Source organism: Ambystoma mexicanum, chromosome 11 (assembly GCF_040938575.1).
Source record: "Ambystoma mexicanum isolate Mex_15411 chromosome 11, UKY_AmexF1_1, whole genome shotgun sequence".
Classification (NCBI taxonomy): Eukaryota; Metazoa; Chordata; class Amphibia; order Caudata; family Ambystomatidae; genus Ambystoma; species Ambystoma mexicanum.
In genome coordinates, this window is record NC_090934.1 from 829614801 (window position 1) to 829638176 (window position 23376).

The 23376-nt window shown below is 45.8% G+C and overlaps 1 protein-coding gene across 2 annotated transcripts in view; it reads right to left on the minus strand.

The window, feature by feature from the left end:
• Positions 1-23376, minus strand: part of USH1C (USH1 protein network component harmonin) — an 844250-nt gene that overhangs the window by 26879 nt on the left and 793995 nt on the right. For both annotated transcript variants that reach the window (XM_069623780.1, XM_069623779.1), the window contains 3 exons: positions 22124-22223; positions 20152-20261; positions 19219-19274 (listed from right to left, as the gene is read on the minus strand). In XM_069623780.1, the coding sequence (XP_069479881.1) occupies positions 19219-19274; positions 20152-20261; positions 22124-22223 (266 nt within the window). The remainder of the gene's footprint in view (positions 1-19218; positions 19275-20151; positions 20262-22123; positions 22224-23376) is intronic.

Below are 23376 nucleotides of genomic sequence, written 5' to 3' on the forward strand. Positions count from 1 at the left end.
CATACTCTACACCATGAGTGCCTCCCAAAAATGTATAGCCACCAAAGTACTCACACACATAGCACCCTGCCTGACACACCTTGCAGCATCTATGACCAGAGGCCAATTTCAGGGCAGAAGTGCCTCCATGCACTCGGAAACAAAAGAAGATTCTCCACGCAAGGATCATTTTAGAAAAGACATTTCAGTGATGAGCCATGTTGAAACACAACACAAGTTAATACGTTATATATAAACAGACCCAAGAAGAGGGGAAATAATAATAGAAGACCACCAATTTCTGAAATGCACTTACAAATGGGGAAGAGAAATACATGGGTGTTGAAATAGAGGCCAGTTACAAATAAAAGGGCATGTATTTACCACAGAAGGCTGGGTTGAAGGAATGATTGGCTGTAAAGCAGAGCTGCTTGTAGAGCAACCATGAGTGGTTGTGCAAAATGTAAATAAGGAGTGAATTACAGAATGGACCAAATACACTAAAATACTAATTTGGGTAGAGGATGAAGCCGACCCAGTACACATACTCCACTTTAAAAATGCCTCGCTGTGCATAAGAAATATGGGCACAGTGAAAATAGGGGAAAATAAAGGGGGCAAATGCATTTTTGATGTGCCTGGAATGAATCTTGGTACAGCAGTATTCATGGACTATTATTGGGCTTGTAGTTCCAGAGCCTACATGCAGCTCCCTCTAAATTGGGGAGGTCTTTGTCCCTAGTGGTTATACGTGCACTTTACCTAGTAGTGCCCAGAGTGAGGTGCAGATTGGAGATTTCCCCAGGATATATGCAGACTTAAGAAATAAGAGGTCTCTCACACTTAAATCTACAAAGAGGGATAAGTATTCCTCTGCAAATGCAGCAAAGGAGTATGACGACATATCAGACATACCAGATGAGCATATATTGCTCAGTAGAACAGAAATGTTCTTTACATCCATCTTTACTGCCGGTTTGCAAGCACATGACAATGTCATGTGATATAACACGATGGGAACTGCTGTACATGATAAATACCACTGTGAAAAGCTTTAATGCCATAAGGGAAGAGCTGAGAGCAGTCAGGCTCATGACTCTTAAAATAAGTATGTTCTTGACGTCATTCCTGCCATGTAGGGTGGCATGTGTGCAAAAATTGGACTGTCACTTGCTGCACATACATACCTACCCACAATGAGGAATAATGACTGGTTTACATACCTGTTCTCATGGATACCCCTGTGGTTGGCTAACGCATTCAAAATATTAGTGGGCATACTGCTACTAGTACTACTTGTCTTGAGAATAACCATAAACGAATGCAAAAAAACGACCAAAAAGGCAGTAAGAATGAAAATAGTGATAAACTTGTATACTCACGTGCATGAGTATACAACGGCACACCTACTCCCACCTTCCCTGTAGCTCTCTGGGCGGCCTCTCTTGGCCCTCTTCGTACTCCCACCTGCAAGGCTAAAAAGCTCAGGATCATCTTTGACTCCACACTCTCCTTCTCTCCCCACATCTCTGACGTCTCTAAGAAGTCACACTACCAGCTGCACCTCCTCAGAGGTATTCTTCCTTTCCTCTCCTTCCCCAAGAAGCTCACGGTCTCCAGAGCTCTGGGTCTCTCTAGGCTGGACTACAGCAACAGCCTCTTTCTAAATCTGCCTGCCTCTACTCTCCGCCCTTTGCAACTCATTCAGAACAGGACTGCGAGACTTGTCCTTGGCCTCAAGCCCACTGATCGTATCTCCCCAGGACTGAAATCCCTGCACTGGCTCCCAGTGGCTGTGAGGATTAAGTTCAAAACCCTATGCATTGTCCACAAGGTCTTCTGGGGCACAGGGCCTCAATACTCTCTTTTCCTTAATATCTTCATTCTCGAGCTCTTCGCTTATCTGCCTCCAACTCCCTCAGGGTCAGTCGCTTCTCCAAGCAACAAGTTGGTGGTAGATTTCTCTCTTCATCTGGGGCCTCCCACTGGAACAGCCTCCTTGCCTCCCATAAACTTAAGGAGAACCATCTCCGGTTCCGGAAGCACCTCAAAAGCTTTCTCTTTGCTTCTGCTTTTTCTCCTCCTCTCCCCTGCTGGCCAGCCAGCTGTAACCAGAACTGCACTGGTTACCTGGACACCCTCTGATCTTGGGCCCAGGTCCCCCCTCACCAGTCACACACACCTGCACTGCCTGCCTGGCAACCCCTGCACTTGGAGCCTGTCTCTGTATCCCTTCAGTCCCCCTACCAGCACTTGACACCTGATGTCTGCACTTACCCTTGCACTTGCCACCTGCTGGCCATTACTGTTACTTATTGTTATTATCTATTCCCATGTACTGCACTGTCCCTTCCCCCTTCCCATGCACTTGCGCGATCTGAATGGCCTAGTAGGATCGTTGTCTGTCCTCCCTGTGTTCCCCCTCCCTTGCCTCGTCGTGCCTTGAAACACTTGTGTATAGGCGCGTTATAAATGCCATATCATATCATATTATATCATATCATATCATATACACAGACGGATGACTTCCCCGTACCCAAATAATGGAGATCCCCATTGCACCTCCTGGGTCAAAATTCGCCTATCCTCATGGCCCCCACAATTACACAGAGCACCGGGTATATTGTGACTCAGGGGAATGCTATTTAACCTGGAGTCCAGACAAACACGTGAGATGTGGAGGTAACTTGAGGGGGATGAGTAAACCATGGGTACCCAAAGTGCCCTATTTGCGAAAGCAGAAGAATGGCAGTGGTCAAGGACTCGACCAGAGGGGGGGGATGTCAGTAGGCAGATGAATACGTCATTCATAGCTTCTGCCCCTTCCCCACACCAATACTGTAACGGGGAAAAACGTTACTCTTTGAAACAGTCCTTTGATCCTTATCTCCCACTGGTACAGCAGGGTTTGGGAACAAAGTGAGCTGAAGATGGAAAAAAACATTCAAACTAACATTATGACAGTAGAAAAGCTTGCATTAGACACGAAGCAAACATGCACTCCACATGAAAAACACATGTAATAGGTAATATATGCATTTAGACATGAAGAAAAGTAACATAGCAATTAACATAGCATCCACAGACAAAAAGAACACTAACATGACCAATGTATAAATTGAATACAACATGAATGACATGTGACTATAGCTCATTAACACAGAAGCAAGAATGAAGTAGCGCCATCTTATTAAAAATTGAAGTCGAACCACATCTCTGAATGATCACAAGCCTCGAAGCCTCCGGAAAACTCAAAGGGCTGAATACACAGAAATACATATTAGTGCAAAGCTCAGGTAGCGGCTGGCAACTATTGACAACGTTAATGTAAAATTAGGGAGGATTGGAACAGTGAAACAAAGGCAAGAGATATCAATTCCCAAGACTCAGGCAGTATACTCCCATATTAAATAAAGTGTTATAAGAGCACAACCAGCCTTTGTTCGTCAGGGGCAATGAAACAGTAAGCCAAAAAGGCTCCATGAAGAATAACTCAAGAGTGTCCCTAGTGGCAATGGTAAGCACGGTGCACACATTAATATAAGCTGAAATCTTAATAAATAGAAGGTAAATCTATTCTAAACACGCTCCCTTTGCACGTGACACATCACTGGAGAACACTGGCAATTAATTAGAAGCAAACACAGATAGGACATCTGCCATACTCTCTAAATGCACACAAAGAGATGAGGCGCCACCCAATACCAACTACAAAGGGACTGCCCAGTCTCATGGCCTGAGAATGAGGGATGTTAACCTTTAATTGAAGGAAGAAAATTCCATGGGCTTCGCTCCCCCTACTCTCTGTCTGGTTCATATCCTGATGACCTCTCAAGTGCTCAAGGTTGGTTAGCAATGTTTAGAGACATGCCGCCCATCAAGTAGTATGCCAACCAATGCCTTACTGTGAAGATGATGTATTTTAACCTTTATCAATATAGCGGTGGTTCCAGGTGGAGCCATAAAATCCTTGTAACGCAATTAACTGTTTAACCTGTATGGATTTTATATGTAGCCAAACCCACTAACATATCCCCATTCCCCATAGGTTTTGTAAAGAGATATTACGTGATGACATAATTGATGATGAGTTTTGTAGTACTTAAGCAATTGTTTTTGATAAGCATGTTGAGAGCGATGAGATTGCAATGATTTTATGCTGTGCCGGCTTATTTTCGATGTGAATACAGTTGGGTTTTGCTGTGCACATTGTCTACTCTGTCATTGAGTCTGGGATGGATTGACTCTGATTCCTCTGGGCCTATCTGGAATTTTGGGGCCACCTTAACAGTTGGAACTCAATAGTGATTGCTTAGTACTCCCATTGTTCCCTTTGTGATCCAAACTAAGATCCAAATTATAATCTATAAATAAAGACCCAAATGATCTGGCCAACAGAAGTCTTAATGAATCAGTTGCCTATTGGCTACTCTGCGGCAGTAACATAAACGTGTCAAGGATGTGTCCCTAGTAAAACCTCATAAACCTACCATCCCAGGCCCATCAATATTCTAATTCAGAACAAAGTTACATTCTGGTTTCATTGGATGTATTATCTCTCTATACTTCGATTGATCATTCATTTGGTACACAAGCTTGCCAATACCTTTGATAAAACACATGTCTTCCACCTATGCTAATTTATACATGGGTTGGTGGGAACAGACCATAGATTGGAGTGACGAATTTAATGACTTTGTAGAACATGTAGTTGTATGGTATAGATTTATTGATGATCTGTTTTTAATTTGGAATGGTCCTTATGAAAACTGACTAGGTATGTGTCTTGCTTAAATCATAAAATCATAATGCCATGAATTTGCAATTGACCATGGTCACCAGTGCCACTGAGCTTACTTTCTTAGATATCAACTTTAAGATTGTTAAGGATGAACTTACCTCTGATCTATACAGAAAACCCACCAGTGGCAACTCTGTTCTCCATGCAGCTTTTCATCATCCAGCGCCCTTGATTAAGTCTATACCTTATGGTGAATTCTCACGGGCACGCCGTAATAGTTCTACGGAAGATTACTTCCTGAAAGAATCGGCCAGTTTATGTGAACATTTTTTACAACGTGGTTATACCTCCAGGGAAGTCACTAGTGCATTTGAAAGGGCTAGATCTAAAGATAGAAAAGAGCTTCTGAATTTTACTAACACAAAAAAAAAATCGGCTTATTCTGAAGATATAAGGTACATTACGACCTTCATCATCAATCAGGCAGGATTAGATCTATCCTCAAAAAACATTGGCCAGTCCTGTTGACAGATAGAGATCTAAAACAGGACCTTTCCAGCTATTCTATGCTTACTTTTTCTAAGGCACCCTCTCTTCTATATGAGCTTTCCAGGTGTGATTCTCAGAAGAGTTGGTTGCCTACTTCAAATAACCCCAATGGCTTCTACACTTGTAGAAAATGTCAAATGTGTAATTTTGAAATTACACATAACACAGAAAACAATATTGCCATGAAGGGATAAAGCATGGATTTACAAACATAGGATTACTCGACTGTCAAAGTTCACTGTCTATCTTATAGATGCACATGTGGGTTGAGGTATATAGGCTCCACCATTGGCCCTCTGTAGCTTAGAATCCTACAACACTACTGAGCCATTAAAAATACAGATTTAAACTACTCTATGACAGTCCATTTTCTATAACATCATAACAAAGATCTAAGCTGCATGAGGTTTACAGGACTAGCACACATTCTCAAACATTTACGAGGAGGCAACAGGCAATTAAAATTGAGGCAATTGGAGGCTAAACTCCTCCGCTTTGAGATTCTTAAACCTCTAGGCATCAATGGGGATGAACAACATTTTGTGTTCCTCAACTAATGCTATTATTACATCAGCACAGTTGAGTAATTCATGCCATTTTGTGGGCAGTGTCTTATAGCCTGACCTTTCAACATTGAATATCTATTGGTCAATTTTTCAGTAAATGTTGTAATTTTCTGATATATGTATTTTTGAATTATCTGATGACATTTTCAATGTATTTTTTTTTTTTTACTTTGTTTTTATTGACATAATACAAATAAGGTAGGGTGCACGAGCAATCCCTACCAGGAATACACCAGGCCAACATAACTGACAGAATTTTTTACTTTTTACTCCCCTCCCGCCATCCCCCTCCCGCCCCCCCCCAACTTTTTTCAACATAATTCCCTTCCCCCACCCCCCACCCTCCCCTCCCCCCCAACTTTGCAACATACCAAGCTTTGAGGTTTTTGCAGTTTACGGAAGCAACAGTGAGAACTTTTGAACATCGTTATATGCATTTGTTATACAATTTCACATCGTGGGAGCAGCATGGATCCAAGCAAAATGTTGGGCAGTCTCCCGTTCTAGGGCCGGCGCTGGGGTGAGCCCGGGAGATACATATTGGGATCCATCATTACAGTCGCATAGAGACACAGTCATCGTGGAGGAGAACTGCTGTCCATTCCTGTGAGAACTCCAAGACTCTATCGTTTTTTACTGCAGTAAGTTTTTCATAAGTGAATATAGCCCTTAATTTACCGAGCCACTCCTCCTTGGTTGGTGCAAAAGCGCTTTTCCACTTTTGGGCCAGTGCTAGCCTCCCCGCCCTCAGCATGGCCCCGATGACCCTTGGGAATGCAGTTTGTTTCGTCTCCGGCATGGGAGTACCCAGGAGGATTTCTAAGGGGAGAAGCGTTGGACAGAATCCCTCTATATCCTTAATCCAGCTGAGAAGCTCCGACCAGAACACCTGAATAACCGGGCATCCCCACCACATATGGAACCATGTGCCTCTTTGGTGACATAGCCTAGGACAGTAGGGGGATACTTCCGCGAACATTTTGGAGAGGGTGTCTCGGGGGCGATGCCAGGAGTGGAGAATCTTGAAAGTATGCTCCATGGCTGCAGTGTACAAAGTACCAGTAAATATGGTTTTGAAAACTGCCCTCCATGTATGATCATCTAATGCCATGCCCAGCCTTTCTTCCCATATACCTTTGAAGGGCTGCCTCCCCTCCAGATTGGCCGTTATCAAGGTACTATAGAACTTGGACAGGGAGCCCTTTCGAGTGACACTTTTAGTTAATACTTCTTCAAAGGGGGTGAGGGGGCGGGTTAGATTGTCAGCCCACCGAGGATGGGTCAGAATCCCCTTCAAACGCAAGTACTCAAAGATCGTTGGTGGTTTATCCCCCAGTGCTTCGGTCAATTGTTCGTAGTCAATGAAGCCCTCCTCACGGGAGAGCTGGGAAACTCTCTCCAACCCCATGTCTGACCAGGCTTGCGTGTCGCGGAAGCCTCTGGTGTCTAGGTTGATAGGGGGACCCCATAGAGACGTTAAAGGGGCCGGCCAGGACGACAGCATTTTGTTATCTTTATTCGGCTTCCAGAGTGTCCATAAGACTGCCAGTGTGGGGTGTTCTCTGAGATAGGAGGGGATGGTTCTGGGGGAGGCCCATAGCAGATCTCTAACTTTTTTAGGGTGTGTGTGGACATCTTCTATATATGTCCAGTATGTCCTCATATCCTCTCGCATGTGCTCCATCATCACCCGGAGCTGAGCTGCTTTATAGTATAATCTGAAGTCGGGGAGGGCAAATCCACCATGAGATTTCGGCAGAGTCAGGGTGGAAAATTTGACTCTTGGTCTTCTCCCGTCCCATATAAACTGGAGGACGCGGGCCTGTAGAACCTCGAAGAAGGATTCAGGAATGACCACAGGGAGGGCTGCAAAGAGATACAGGAGGCGAGGCAGTATGTTCATTTTAACCGTTACCATACGGCCAAACCAGGAGAGTGTAAGGGGAGCCCAGCGTTTGAGGTCACTGCTGATTTTGGCCAGGATCTCCGGGAAGTTATACTGATATATCAGCGAAAGGTTCCTAGGAATGCTAGTGCCCAAATACCTGGTGGATACACGTTCTATGCTTACTCCCAGGAGTTCCGAGCGATCCCCAATGTCTTTGTCCCCGAGACCCATTGGCATAATACTAGACTTGGAGGCGTTTATCTTAAGCCCCGAGAAGGCCCCATAGTGGTTTATAAGATCAAATAATCTGGGTAGAGAGACCTGGAGGTTGGTTAGGTACCCCAAGATATCGTCGGCAAATAGTGAAAGTTTAAAATCGCAGTCACCACAGCGTATCCCCATAATTCCACAGTCCGCTCTGATCGCGATGGCCAGTGGCTCCATTGCCAGAGCGTATAGAAGGGGGGAAAGGGGACAGCCTTGCCGGGTTCCTCTAGACAGAGCCAAGGGTTCCGACGTACCGCCGTTAACCAGAACTCTTGCCGTGGGAGTATTATATAGTGTGGAGACCCATCTACAAAAATTCTCCCCAAGGCCCATTTTCTGGAGCACTTTGCCCATATAAGGCCACTCGACACGGTCAAAGGCCTTCTCTGAATCTAGCGCTAGCAGGTAGCCCTCTTCCCACTGCCTAGAGGCCTCGTGCATGAGGTCTAGGGTCTTTCGGACCCCTGGCGTCCCGGGATGAACCCTACCTGATCTCCGTGTATAAGTGAAGGGAGGAGTTTTGCCAGCCTGTTCGCCAGAAGTTTGGCCAGGATCTTGACATCCACATTGAGAAGGGAAATGGGGCGATATGATTGACACTGGGAAGGGTCCTTCCCCTCTTTAGGGATTACTACTATCAGTGCTGACATCATTGAAGGTGGGAGGGTGCCCCGGTCAAGTGCCGAGTTGAACATTTTGGACATAAACGGGGCTAGCGTGGACCGGAAAGTCTTATAGAATTTGACTGTAAACCCATCGTCGCCTGGGGCTGTTCCACTCTTCAAGGAGGATATGGTATCTATTATCTCCTCTGGAGATACAGGGAGATCCAATATGTCTGCCTTTTCAGGTGAGAGGCCGGGAATCGGGAAAGAGTCCAAGAAACTATCGATCTCGGTTCCGTCCCCTGTGTATTCCGAGCTGTATAAGCGTTCATAATAGTGCCGAAAGTGTTCAGCTATTTTGCTGTCCCTTGCAGTTGGCTCCCCTCCCGGTGGCCGGATGGAATTAACCCTCCTACTATGTCTGAGCTCCCGGAGCCTCCAAGCAAGTATTTTATCAGCCTTTTCCCCCTTTTCCATGTACTTCTGTTTCAGGAAGGACAGCTTTTTTTCCGTTTGTCCAACCTGGAGATCTGCTAGGCTTGAGCGCAACCTTTGGAGTTCCTCCCACTTCCCGGGGAACATTTGTGTTTTTAGTTTCCCACCAGGTTGGATAGCCTCTATCTTTTTCCTCAACTGTGCCTCCTCCTGTCCCCTCTCCCTCTTTTTTCTTGAACCTGTCCCGATGAGAATGCCTCTAATAGTCGCCTTGAACGCCTCCCAAACCCCCATGACTCCGACCTCCCCATTGTCGTTGATAGAGAAGTATTCAGTAATGGCTGTAAGGAGGGATTGTCGCACCTCTTTGTCATGTAGAAGGAGGTCATTACACCTCCATAAGGACCCGGGTGGCGGGGCCGGGGGCACACCCATTTTTATTCTAACCATGTCGTGGTCTGTCCAGGGAACCACCTCTACCCCTGATTCGGTGACTTCGCCCCGGACCGTGGCATCCACCAAGATGTGATCAATGCGGGAGAAAGTGGCATGAGGTTTCGAGAAAAAAGTGAAGTCAGGGTCTCGATCTTTGTCTGTGTGGTTTGTGTCGCTCAAGCCCAGATCGTCGTTAACTGATTGAAATGCCACGGCCAGTTTTTTTTGGAGGCGTTGGTTGGGGTGTGGATTGGGCGAACTCCTATCTCTATCAGGGCAGAGAACCATATTAAAATCCCCCCCGACCAGTAAAGTACCCTCGGAGAAAGCTACGATTTTCTCTCTCATCCCCATCCAAAAGACATCTTGCGCCTCATTCGGAGCATAGATACCGACCATGGTGAACAGCCGACCCCTCACCTCCCCCTTAACCATGATGTATCGTCCTTCCGGGTCTGACCTTTGGGCTTTGAGAACGAAACGAGCCCCGGGGGAAACCAATAGGGCCACTCCCCGTTTCTTGGCCCGGAAGGACGCTGCATAGACCTGTTCAATAGCCTTAGCTCTCAGCTTTGGTTCCCTGTCCCGAACCCAATGTGTTTCTTGTACAAATAAGAAATGGAGCCGGAGCCTTGTGAATTCCCTTACCAGCAAGGACCTTTTGGTGGGAGAGTTGAGTCCCCGCCCATTTAGCGAACCCACTGTCAAATATTGCAAGGAATCATCCATCATAGCAATGGTAAGAGCCCATGTCTCCCTTCTCGGGACGAATAATTCCAGCGCTCTCACAGTGCTTCCACCTCCCGCTATAATCCAATAACAAAACCACTGTTACAAAACAGACCAGAAAACTTGGCTTGGCCCCATTAGAATCCCCTCAAACTAACCCCAACCTTTCCTTCCCCCCTACCCCCTCCCCCCTGAACGCCTGGTAGACCAGCGGCTTCATCTTGTCGCTGAGCCAGGCCACCATTGTCTCCTTCCTCCGGGCTCTTAAACTATCCTAAAACCCCAACTTGAGCCCCCCCCCCTTATCATGTTCAGAATACAAATGATCACAGTGTTTCCCCCAAAGACATGGAAGTCAAACTTGACCGTGAAGTATCCTGGGATTCCTCAAGTGTCAGGTTGCCCCGGGGATGCCGGAGCCACTCTTCTGAATTTCCTGTGGCCTCGGACTTTACGTCTCTCCTGAGAAGCCTTGATTCTTCCGGGTCCGACGGGCTCTATTCCACGTTCTTGGTCCTCCCCCTCCACGTTTGGTTCTCCGAGAAGTTCGCCCGACACCCTGCGAATGTCATCCTCCGTGACCAGGGCATACTTATACCCATCCAGTTCAAAGGAGAGCGAAAAAGGGTATCCCCACCTGTATCGGGCCCCCTTGGCTTGGAGCATTTTCGTCAGCGGGGAACAGAGGCGGCGTCTTGCCAGGGTGAAGGCGGACAGATCCTGATACACCGAGATCCGGGCTCCCTCCCAGTCCACCGGGCCCCTCTTACGCGCCAGTTCCAGTATTTTGTTCTTCTCCGTGAAGTAATGGAAACGCACAAGAATGGACCTGGGGCTTCTGTTGATCGCTCCCGCCCTGTGGGCTCTGTCAATTGTGGGTTCATTCGTGTTCGCCCCCTCGAAGAGAGACCCCACCACTGCGTTCACAGCTTTGATTATGTCCATTTGCGTTTCACCCTCCCGTTCCGGGAACCCCAGAAAGCGAAGATTACAGCGCTGTTCCCTGTTTTCCAGATCATCCAATTTCAGGGAGCATTTCTCTTCTCTCCTCTCAAGTTCCGATAGGCGCATGTCGAATTGCGTCTCGAAAATGTCATTCGAGGCTGTGTTATTTTCAAGCGCTTGGACCCTGTCGTCTATGTTGTCCACTTTTTTATCCAGGGTATCCAGCCGTAGCGTTATGTCTGCTCTGAAACCTCTTATTTCCTCCAGGAGGGCCGCCATGCCTCTGGTGACCGTGCTAGTGTCAGACATGTCCAGGGGTGTCGGGGCTGCCATCTCCGGGCGGGTTGGCGAGCCTGAAGGTTTACGTCGAAATCTCTGCAGGGATTCCTTCCAGTTCATAGGCCTCCCCCGACCAACACCACGGGATCTTTTCCCCAGTGCCCTAGGCCCAATGGGCAGTACCGCCGGGTTACCAGACTATGCCCGGGGGAGGGCAGTGGGGGGTCTATCCTGTATACGGCCTCAGCGTTGTACTCACTGTTGAGGCGGGAGGTCGCTCAAGCCAGGTCTCCGAGGCACAGCCGATACGGGCCCATCGCTCCTCGTCCCGAGTCTGATTCAAGTCGCCACAGTATTGGCGTTCTTTGTGGTCATTCCAGAAATGCTGCGGGGGACCCAGGGGGGTACCCTTTCTTTTTCTCCGTGGCGCTGGTTGCAGGTTGTCGATTTGGGGCACCCTCGCCCCTAAGCTCCCGTCGTGCGGTTCCCAAGCTGTGTAGAGAAGGCCTGCTTGAGGAGGGGTGTAGGGATCGTCGTGGGCACCTTTGTGGGGGCCCCTACCTTTGGGGGCCTCCGATGAAGACTGGCTCCGTGGCTGTCGATGGGGTTGATAAATTCCAGGAGGGCAGGCCGCGCCTCCTGAGTGCGCTTCTGCGCCAGCTCCACAGTCCGGCGGTGGGCTCGGGGGAGGCCCAGCATGCAGCACCCCAGTGAAGCGGGGCGCAGCCCAGAGCACTGCGCAAACCCGCCCGGATTCAGGAGGGCTCCCAAGCTCAGAAGGCCAGGGGGGGCGCTCTTCCGCGCCGTCCGGCTGAGATGGAAGCTTCGCGTAGGCCGCGACTTGGCGGCGCCCCGCTCCAGGGGCCGCGGTGCTGGGGAAGGCTGGCACTGCCCGAGATCCTGGGTGGCTCCGCACGGGGCCCCAAGAAGGCAGGATCCGCCCCGAGAAAGGCAGGGTCCGCCCCGAGAAAGTTCAACGCGGAGGGGGACAGCACCCGCGGGGCCTATCCGAGCCGCGGCTCTCCGTTACTTCCTGCGGAGCCGCGGCGCGGGGGAAGGCGGAGCTCCTTCTCCCTCCTCTCTCCGAGGGTCCGAACTCAGTGAAATCTCCACGCCTGGAGATCGGAGTTGGGGCCGCGGGGGCACCGCTGTGTCGTTGATCCGCGGGGGGTCGGCACTGCACTCCTGGGGGTCCGGGGGGGGCTCAGGTCCCACTTACAGCGCCCTTTGGAGGAGACCAGTGCGGATGCGTCAGTGCATCTCGGCGCCCCCTGGTGGTTCCGTTTCTTCAATGTATTTTTGATGTATTTTTGATGAATGTCTTGATGAATTTCTTTATGTAATTGTTGATGAATTCTGGGAAGAAATGTTGATCGAGTTTGACTTTTTCAATTTGAATATTGTACCATTTTTGCATGTTTCTACTTTTTCACTTATTTATTTTTCATACGAGTTGAAGATTTTCTTGAGGTTGTATTTTTGTGATATTAGATGATTACTTTGAAACTGTTATTCATTTACTATGTGATTTGTTTTTGATCTTATGGTCATCATTTTATAATTGGTGTCATTTAGTCATCTGCAAGACCTGTCTACTTGACCAGATGGTCTTGAATAGACCAGCATGCACTTGGACTTTTTATGGAATACTGGCTCATTACTGTTTATTGCTATTACACATCATATACATTTATAATTACACTGGTAATGCAATGTATATACATTTCTTAGTATTAATTTTAGTGTCATTCATTAACAGTACGATACTATCTGAGTCTCATCGAACACACACATAGTTACTGGTGAATGTCATTGTTAACTTTTTCCAGTTACCATGAGCTTACATTTATATACTTGGTTACATTCCAAGTTCAAAGTATTATTATAAGTTATGGACATTTCTCCATATCGTATATGGGACATTTCTAGATCAGTCCCCTACCACAATGATGCACTTTTGCACTTTACAGGCTAATTGGAAATGACATTCAGGCCCTTTATACGCTTGCTTAATAATTATGCACTAGCACTTTCGATGTCTTAATTGACCTTTGCCATGCCGCCATGCTTTTTTGTCCCCATACTTACTCATTGTAGCTTCTTTGAGGGATAGAGTTATGGAACAGAATTGGTGCTTATCCAGGAACTCATTAGACACCATTTTATTGTAAATTGAGGCACAATTTAACTGTATTTCTGTTGGACATTGACTTTGTGTTCATTACTGGTCATTCAAGATTGCTTGAACTAAACTTTCAACATCTATTTGAGGTTTTGATATTTTACCATTCGGTTTTATATATAGTCCTATAGGTATCGACACTAGTCCAAGATGGCCGACCCCTAGACTATCATTATTCCGACTTTACATCAGTATCATATGACCTCCTAATGACCAGGATGTCAAAATGTCCATTACTTTATTAAAACAAGCAAATGAAAACAAAAACTGAATGACAGCCTGAGGAAGCCTGATTCACAGATGAAACGCGTGGCGATTTCTTTGCTACCTTTGGGTAGTATTTTGCATTTGCCATGATCTCTAATTACAGTCCTACCATTCTGAGACTGCTGATTTTAATGCTTACATAAATGTACAGCTTTCTGCTGTGTTTTGTAACTATACCCACGTGTGCACGTGTAATCATTTGGCGCTCACGCTGTAACTTTCCATCCAAGTTGTATCAGCTTGGCACCGTTTTGTCTATAGATATATAATACAGTTACAGTTCTGCACGTTTTTCTTAGTTTTAGTTAAGCAAATTATTTTTCCTTTGCTTTTTGGTGTCTATTAAGAAGTGGCTGCCCTGTGATTTTGAAATCCAGTCCATCATAGTATAATTCTCTGTACTGTGTAAGCTCCAGGGTTTGAAATAGAGGGGAACTGGGAGCTATTTAGCTCCTGCTTTTAGCATAGTGGAGCTTGGTTAGCCTGAAACCAACATCTACCAGGAGCTACTTTTGGCTCCTAGAGCCAACCAGTGACTTTCCAACATGTAAATGTGACATTAAATTTAAGTATTTGAGAATGTTAATAAAGAAGAATTAGAACACATCTAATACACATTTAAACAACATGATTCATACAAAATGGACAAGTAGTTAAAGGAGCATCTCTGGTAGCTCCTGGTTCCGCTGCAGTAGCTTCTGCCTACAGGGTGATGTCCGACGCAGCTGGTTTACCTCCCGCTCATTGAATCTCAATTTTAAACCCTGAAGCTCCAATGAAAGATAGTTCAATAATTTGTCACATTTGACATTAAGTGTATAGAAGATTTCACTATCTGGAATGCTAACCAGAAGCAATGTCTAAGTGCAAATTTCCTCTATATGATATGATATGTCATTTATAATGTGCCTGTACACAAGTGTTTCTAGACGTGACAAGGAGGTGGGGGGACAGAAGGAGGACAAGACAAAAGATCATACTAGGCATTGTGTCATTCAGATCGTGCAAGTGCAACAGCGCAGAAGTGCAGGGGGAAGGGAGAGGGGGAAGTGCCAGGGAGAGGGAAAGGGGAAGTGCAATCATGGCAGCAATTGCTCTGAGTGAGTGCATACAGGGCAGCAAGGCTCTGGGTAAGTGCAAAGAGGCAGGGGACTGTAGAGGTTATAGTTACAACCCCTAAGTGCATGGTAGGTCTGGAGGCAGTGCAGGGAATTCTGATCATGGAGGAGCTGGTACAAGTGAGACTCTGGGGAGCCAAGCAACCAGTTGGTGCAGCAGACAGGTAAGTCAGCAGGGGAAAGCGAAAGAGAAAGCAGAGGAGAAGCGGAAAGTCTATGGCTGCTCACGGAACTTCAGGTGGTCCAGCTCAAGATTGAGAGGGGCAGGGAGGCCATTCCAGAGGGAGGCACTTGCAGAGGAAAGAGATCGACCCCCCACTCTCAGCCTGTAGAATCGTCTGACCCTTAGGGAGTTGGAGGTAGCTGAGCAAAGGGCTTGAGAAGGAAGGAATTTTGGAAGAGAGAGTTTGATGTAGTGGGGGCGTGTGACAAATCAACTTTTTGGGCACCAATGGTCCAGGGATGAATATTGTTTTCTAAACCATCAATCAACCCCACACCTCTAGCACACCAGAAGGGATCCAAACAGATTGGAATACAAGTTAATTATAAGACCTCCTTGTCCAATTTTGGTAACTTGAACGGAATGGCAGGCTTATCTCTGCAAGATCGCGGATCGTTGGTTAGTTGCAACACAGCAAAAATACAATTATTGCCCAATGATAAAGCGACTGTCTAGTCAAGGATGTATAAAAATATCTACTTTATTATTACTACACCGGACAGTTCTAGAACACTACAAATATGACCACCCTGTAGAGGAACACAGAGCACAGACAGTTTCACGAAGGAAAGGGATGCACTCTGGATATTGACAGAAGGGTAGTTGATAAAGTAATCAGTCTTACTGTTCGAGATTATTCGGTTCCAGCACGAATGGGGCAAAGGGTTGTAACTGTCTCTAGGTGCCTTTGGAGAAGGACCAGGGGGGCAGAACCACAATGTACCTGGTGCTGAAGAAGTTCTTGAGACAGCTGCGGGTACCAGGCGGCTGGCATTTTGGCAAGTGAGGCTGGACGGATGTCTGCAGGTTGTCCGGCGCAGCAGCTCTGGGCCAAGAATTGTTGTCTCTGTGCTGGTTGGCGGATCTGGAATGCTGGTCAAGGTGGCTCAGACAGCTCTGGTGACTGCGGCATGACAATAGTCAGCAGTGCAGCCGGATGCGCTTCGAGGACTCGACTGTCTCCAAAATGTCCTTAAAAGATGGACCCTGGATGATGCTTGTGTGTCACTCCTCGTAGCTTCTTTGCAGGGCTCGTATCGTCCTTTCAAGGTAGTCGGCCCAAAGCTCAGGAGAGTGTTTGCAGGCATTGGCCTTGTCCTTAGTTCAGATACTCTCCGGCACTTCCCACCTAAGAAGGTTGCTGGCAGAACCTAGCAGGGCACGCTGTGTGCTGGCTGGGTACCGGTTCTGGAGCTGCTGGATGGGTCCTCTGAGTCTGGTATCTCCTTCTGTTCCCTGCAAGATGTTTAGGGGAGGGATCTTGCTTCCCTCTTGGAACACCTGGCCTTCCTTCACTGGCAGAAGATGTAAGGTAGACTGTTCCTTCAGCCCAGGTCCAAAAGTTTCCTTCTTTGTACTCCTTTCAAAGTTGTCAGATGATCTGAAGGTGAGGTGTTCAGCCTTCTCTTAAAGTCTAATGGGCCCCAGTGATTGGCGCAGGCTAAGCCCACCTTCTTAATGAACCAACCCTGGGTACTCACCAACAATCTTCTTTTATGCATGAGGTCAGGACCAGAGTGCTCTGCAGGACAGACAAGGGGTGACAACATATACCTAACATTCACCCATCTTCCTGTCTGTTGTAGATCAAAGTGTCCCTCTGGTGAACTGAGCCCTCTGAGACTCTTGAATAAAGCACAGGTTTCCCTTGAGGTTTCAGCTGGGATGCAAATTCATGTCTCTCCCAAATCACATCCTTCATCCCTCTGAAAGGGGTCTGCTCTGCAGGGACACAAGCGGTATTTGCTGGACCCAGACAGGCCATTCACTGCCTTTCATACAGAGAGGTGGGAACTAGCTTCAAGTTGACACATTGCATACCAAAGAGGCGTTAGTCCCACCTTCCTGTTGTCTGTACGACAATCAAGCCTCTCCTCTAGGCTTGCTTCAATTATCTAGTTAGTATGCACTGCCACCAGCTGGATCAGACAAAAGGAATGCAGAACCTTTGATATTTAAATTAGGATGCCCATGGCTGGACAAAGGTGTGTTATTCCCCCTTCTTGAGATGCTTTGATGTACTAGTGGCTGTCACATTCCAGCTGAATATGACAGGGGAAGATGGCGCCTGTAGGCTGTGTCTTCCCGGAGTACACGTGACTATGCCTTTTGTGTGGGAAGCAGATGGCCTCACACATTTGTATGAGGTTGTCTCCCATCACTCATTTTCATTATTAAATAATGAAAAAAGACCAGGCAAGCGCCAAATCCCTGTGCGGATGGTCGAATTCCTCACAGGACCCTAGCCCCAGAAAGCCTTGTGGATGATGCAGAGCCTTATGGCCCATCCCTCTCAGAAACTATCATTAAATTCGGCCAGTATATCATTACTTGTCATACAGGAAGCTAATATTTCTAGCCATGTTTATATTTGGTAAACATGTTTGCCAAAGTGTTTCGGGTGGTGTACAAGAGTGAAATGGGGTATTAATTTTAATTTGTGAACCTGTTTGCTTAGCAACCAGCATCTTTGCTCCTTTGACAAGTCTCAATAAGGCTGTCTCTCCTTAATTCGTTTTTTGAATTAAGTCAATCGATATGTGGGGTTCTTTGAGATATTAAATAATCCTCCTTTAGTTTTTTTTCCATTTAACTATATAAACTCCTATCAAAATGTACTGAATTATCAACCACAAAGTCCTTGGAAAAATAATTTAACTACCTTTAAGAATTTGTAAGTGCCTAAATCACAACAGCCAATCACGTTTTTATCATTTCTAGTGTCAAGGTCTGCACAGAAACACCCAAAGAACATTCCACCTCAGTGGTTTGCTATATATCCTTCACCATATTAAACTGAACAACCAAACACTGGCCTGGACAGATGCCCCATGAGTTTGTGTGATGTCTGAAACACAATGGAGGCACAACATGATACCTGAGCCACCCAGACTAAACTATTTCTCCCAAAACCAAAATTGTTTGCTGAGTGCCTCAAAAATGAGATCAGGAATACATGACTATCTCACAGTAGGGGATTGGATCATGTTCCAATTGTGCTACGTCAAACTGAACTATTTCTCAGTTGTTGCTGCTGTCTTCCACTGTACCAAGCTGACATATCTTGCCACCTTTAGGAAACTCCACTTCACTGCACACTCCTAATCTTCCAATCCTCCAATAAGTGGACCACAGAAACAGAAATGAGCGTGGTCCAGCTGCTAAATTCTCTCATAGCCACACATCAGCATTAAATCCTGATCCCTGCTCCTTAATTTCCCAATTAACCATTCACTCCTACTTATTGGAGAAAGTAGTTTAACTTTGTGGGACTCAGAGAATTCCATGAATGCTATATCTTGATTGCTAACTTCACCAAAGGCACCCACTTTATTGCTGCCAGCAGTATCAGATCGACACATGTCCTGGGATAGGTTTGCAGTGACATTATTCGAAGCAACCTTATTCATATATAATTCAAGATTGCACTTTGTATGTTTAGTTGCATGTTTAGTTGCAGGTGCAGGCATGTCTGGCGGGGGTTCAATCAGTGGAATGCACCATATGAGATCTACTCATAAGCATGTCTTTAGCCATCCATAGCAGGGAACAGCATACATTATTCATTCTAAATCACATATCCAAACATTAGGCCTCATGACAAGTTTGGCGGTACGGAAACAAGGGTGCCGGTAAGCTCACCGATAATAATACACTGATCTAAGCATGGGCTAACACAGAGAAATTAGACATCTAACTATCATGATATCCTTCAAGTATAACAGAAAAAAAAAGGCCAGATAACTTTTGCAGGTCGTCAGATCAAACACAAATTAAATATTGAAACGGTTGGCAAATGAGCAGGCAAATGGCGTATGTTGGAGCAGTGTGCAGCTGTCTCTTCAGAAGGCGCATGAGTGCATTCATGTACGAAGGGACACACATATGAGCCCAGACCCTTTACATTGTGCAGAAATAGGTACATGTCGGAAATACTGCCCCATTCCCCCAAGAAAATACGGTTGATCACATGATACATGGTCTTAATCAAAGCATATTGACGCACTTACATTTCATCATCATACTCTTTGGGAGGAGACACAGCAATGACTAGATCTATCCAATCCTGCAAATGGAGCACATGAGCACATGATCATCTTGGTTAGGAGTCAAAAGACAATAACGTGCATCATAAAACAATAGGCATTAGAACCCGGCAGGGGGAGTGAGCCAATCAGGTGACTAGGAACGCAGGCTTGAACCGCCGGTCTAAGCCCGCGTTCCAAGGCGCCTGGAGGCTGGCTACCCCCGCCACCATCTTCTCCCACCCCCCTGTACCCTTTTTCTTATTTTTAATCCCCCTGCCCCCAAACTTGCTGCTGCAGCCGCGCCTTCCTGTCTGCTCAGAACGGCTGCCATGGAAAGGGAAGAGGGGCTCCATATAGAGCCCGCCTTCCCTTTCCATGGGGGCCATGTTGGTAAAGGTTTTTCCTTCCTACAATGGGACCCCGTGTGCGTCCCATTGTAGGAAGGAAAAACTTTTTTTTTTTAGCATACCAGGTTGCTGCTTTGGTAACCCGGGGTGCTAATGGCCTTAACAACCAATCTGGCCCACAGTATCGGCTGCTAGCACTACATTGATCACATGATCACAAAGGAGCTCATTTTGCTTCTCTGCATGAATTGCTCGCAGGGGGCCGATTACATTTGCACTTAGGTCCAAGAGAATGTGGAAGCTTATTTACATTGTGGCCCGCTCATTTTCTATGAGAAATCTCTGAGGTGATTTATTTAATAGTTGCCAAAAAACAGTCCACTACACACCATAGCCAATCCAAGATCGGTGCGCCATTCCCCACTCAAGATCAGAGCACCATATTTCGCCCAGGATTGGAGTGCCATACGCCTCCCAACATCGCAGTGTTATACACTAAACAGTATCAGAATTCCATACCCCATCAAGATCAGAGAACCATACCCCGCACAAGAACAATGCACCATACCCCTCCTTTGTTCCAAGCTTTTGTCAGTGTCGTCTGGGCTTCTGTCACTGTAACATCTGTCAGAATCTTCCCATTTACAGCCATAATTTCATCACCCTTCACAATTCCTCCTACGGGGCAAACACTTAGTTTAATAAACGAATTGAACATTGTGAACAGTTATACTATGTAAAACACTGACTATCTAGATTAGCTGAAGCAACAAGGTAATATTGGTTCACCTAAACATTAAGCATGCTTCTCCCACTCACTGGTACATTTGAGGTATAAACCTTTCATTCAAAGTATTTTAAATAACGTAGACATGGCTTTTATTGTGTTGCACCTGGATGGGCAAGAGAGCCAAATGTGATGTCTGCATTGAACGCAAACAAATGAGGATGAAGGGTCAACAGCTTTCGAGCAATTAATCTAACTAAAGATCGGGTTCTCTTAGTGAGGTGACATTATTCTATGCTTGCTAACCATGCAACACATTCTAAAGTGTGCTTTCATACAATCGCATGAAAAAAGTTTAATACTCTGTGGGCCTGATTTACAAAGCGTTTTTCAATGGGATTGCTCCATTGTAAAGGCCCTTTGTAAAGCAGGCCCTGTTCAATGGGCACTACCTTGTCAGATTCTCTAGAAACCCTATATTTCAATTCAGGCACATGCCAGTAAAACCAATAAAAATGTCATAATATCACAGGAACACATAACAAGCAGGTAAAGGCATCACGACAGGGTGCTTATGAGTGACACGTGTGTTCTCTGTTGAACACTCAATGATGCCCTCACCATCAGTGTCTTGCTGATACTTGGAGCAGTATAGTGCACAAAGCGCACGCTTGCTTGAGTGGCATTGACTCGGGTAAAGGCTCATTGGAAAGATGAACGGTTCAAGAAATTAAGTGTTGCCAACACCCTTGGTGATCTCTGAAAGATGATCTTGTCTTGATCATATAAATGTCTTGGGTTGCTGCATAGTGTTACCTGCATAGAGTGCATTGATGCCTATAGGCACCTCTCAATCATGACTGTCAGGCGGTAGAAGATGGCATTCACCAGCTGTCTCTAACATGTCTTTACGGTAAGCCAGTTAAGGATTCTGGTTCATGCCGTAGATTACACCTTCCGGGCAGATAGTATCTTAAAGTTCAAGTAGTTTGCATCATCTCCTAACTATTGATGGAACACAAAATATCAGACAATAATCAGATGCTATCACGTCAGCACTTGCCAGTCGCACTTTCAATAGTAATACAACCTGATTAAATGGCATCTCTGGAAGGGTTTATGGGAGCCAGGACTCTAACCACTTTGACTGCCTATCACATCCAACTATTTGGTTTTATGCCATCTCGATAAAAGCCATCTCACTGCAAGCCCGACTCAATGGAGCCATTTCATTGCAAGCCATCTCTATACAATTGTTTGGGCCATTTTACCTCAAGTTATGTCACCCAATATGGGGTTTGTTAGTTTAAGATAAATTCCTTTACTCCTTATTGCAAACCTGGGGAGAACTCCTGTTATCTTACTGTTTTAAAGCCCATCCTGTTTTCCTCTTTTGCTAATCAACACTCTGTATTGGGATTCTATCCTTGATGTAAACCAGTCATCAGTTTTAAACCCTAACCACATTCATTTTTGGAGTCGTTGCTCCTGGTGCAGGTGCATGTTAAGAAGGTGGACTATGACCAGGTAGAGCATGGGCCTGCAACCTGTGGCTCTCCTGGCGTGTTTCACTACAACTCCCATGATCCCTTACAATTGGTTATACTGTCTAGGGCTGTTGAGTGCACTCCAAAATATCTGGAGGGCCAACGTTTGCAGACCTCTGCGTTAGAGGATATTAGAGCTCACTGCTGAAAAATGTACCCAGTCAATCAACCTCCCTGCATATGTAACGGCAGCTAATGAACAGGTGAAATGGTGTGCACAAAAAAATATTTTCTCAAAACGGCTAGACATGCCACCCTACACTTACCGTGTTTATCTGCTGCTCCACCATCATAAATAGCTGACACAACTATTTTCCCAACTGGCGAATCAATTCCTCCTTCCACTGTGAGGTCCAATGGTCCTTCCTGCAATAGTTGCAATACATGAATGCTCCATTGAAACACACATGTACGCCACATTGACAGAAACACGTCAAAAGCACACAACACAATCTAAATCTGATTGGCTTCATCCGATTAGAAATGCATGAATATCACCTGATTTGCATACGAACATTGGTGACGTTACGTACTTATCTGATCAAATGCTGAAAAAAATCATCACTACTTTTTTTTTCTTTAAGGCAACCAGGTCTCAAGAAGGAAAAGTGAAATATGTGGTGTGTTTTTGAATTCATTGCCTAAAATGAAATGCTGAATGTGGCAGCAGCACCGAAGACTCGCTTTTTATTTGGACGATTTAATGTATGCACTTTTATAAAATCACACTATTTTTTATTTTTTATTTTTTTTATTACTTGTGTATAGTCAAACTTGACTTTTACAAGGTGTGTCTGAGTCTCTGGCTGTCGCCGGTTTGGCGTATTAAGTGGGGAACCGCAAACTCTGATGATTGCGTCCGTATAAGGCCTGGAGACAGCATTTCCCTCTGAACTGTTTAAATGATCGCTGGGCCACTGGATGTTCTGCAAGATGTGGCGAGATAGTTAATTTTTTCTGAAGGCCACCTCTAAAAGCTTAGCTGTTGCAATTGACCATTTTACGTTTTCCCCCGCAATCAGGCGGAACCACCAGACTTCTTCAGTTACCTCCAAATTGGCCCATAGTGGCGTAAGGAAGGCAGATCTCCCTTTTGACAGCTCTGGACAGTGGAGGAGAAGGTGTCGTACTGATTCCGTTTGATCCGGTTTATCACAAAGTCTGCAGTTGGTCGTGTTCGTCTGCATTCTTATTGCTAAGATCTCTCGGGTGTGGAGGAGGTTTAGACGGGCTCGTAGAAACATTTTTACTAATGATTTGTCCGGGAAAGTAGGGTAAAGTAGTTTTTAACTTGTTGAACGTCGTTGGTAAATGCGCTAGAAGTTTGTTAGCAGCTGCTTTTTCTCCCGTTTTGATCCAATCCATGGATTCCATTTTGTATGTGATTCTTTGAGGATTGGCTTTGAGGTCATCTAGGATACAGGCCAGGTTCCGCAGTTTGGCCTTTTGATTCTCTGCTCATTCAGTTAGTTTTTTGCATTTGTTAGTTTTGATTTCTTCCTCGATTAGCCTATATATA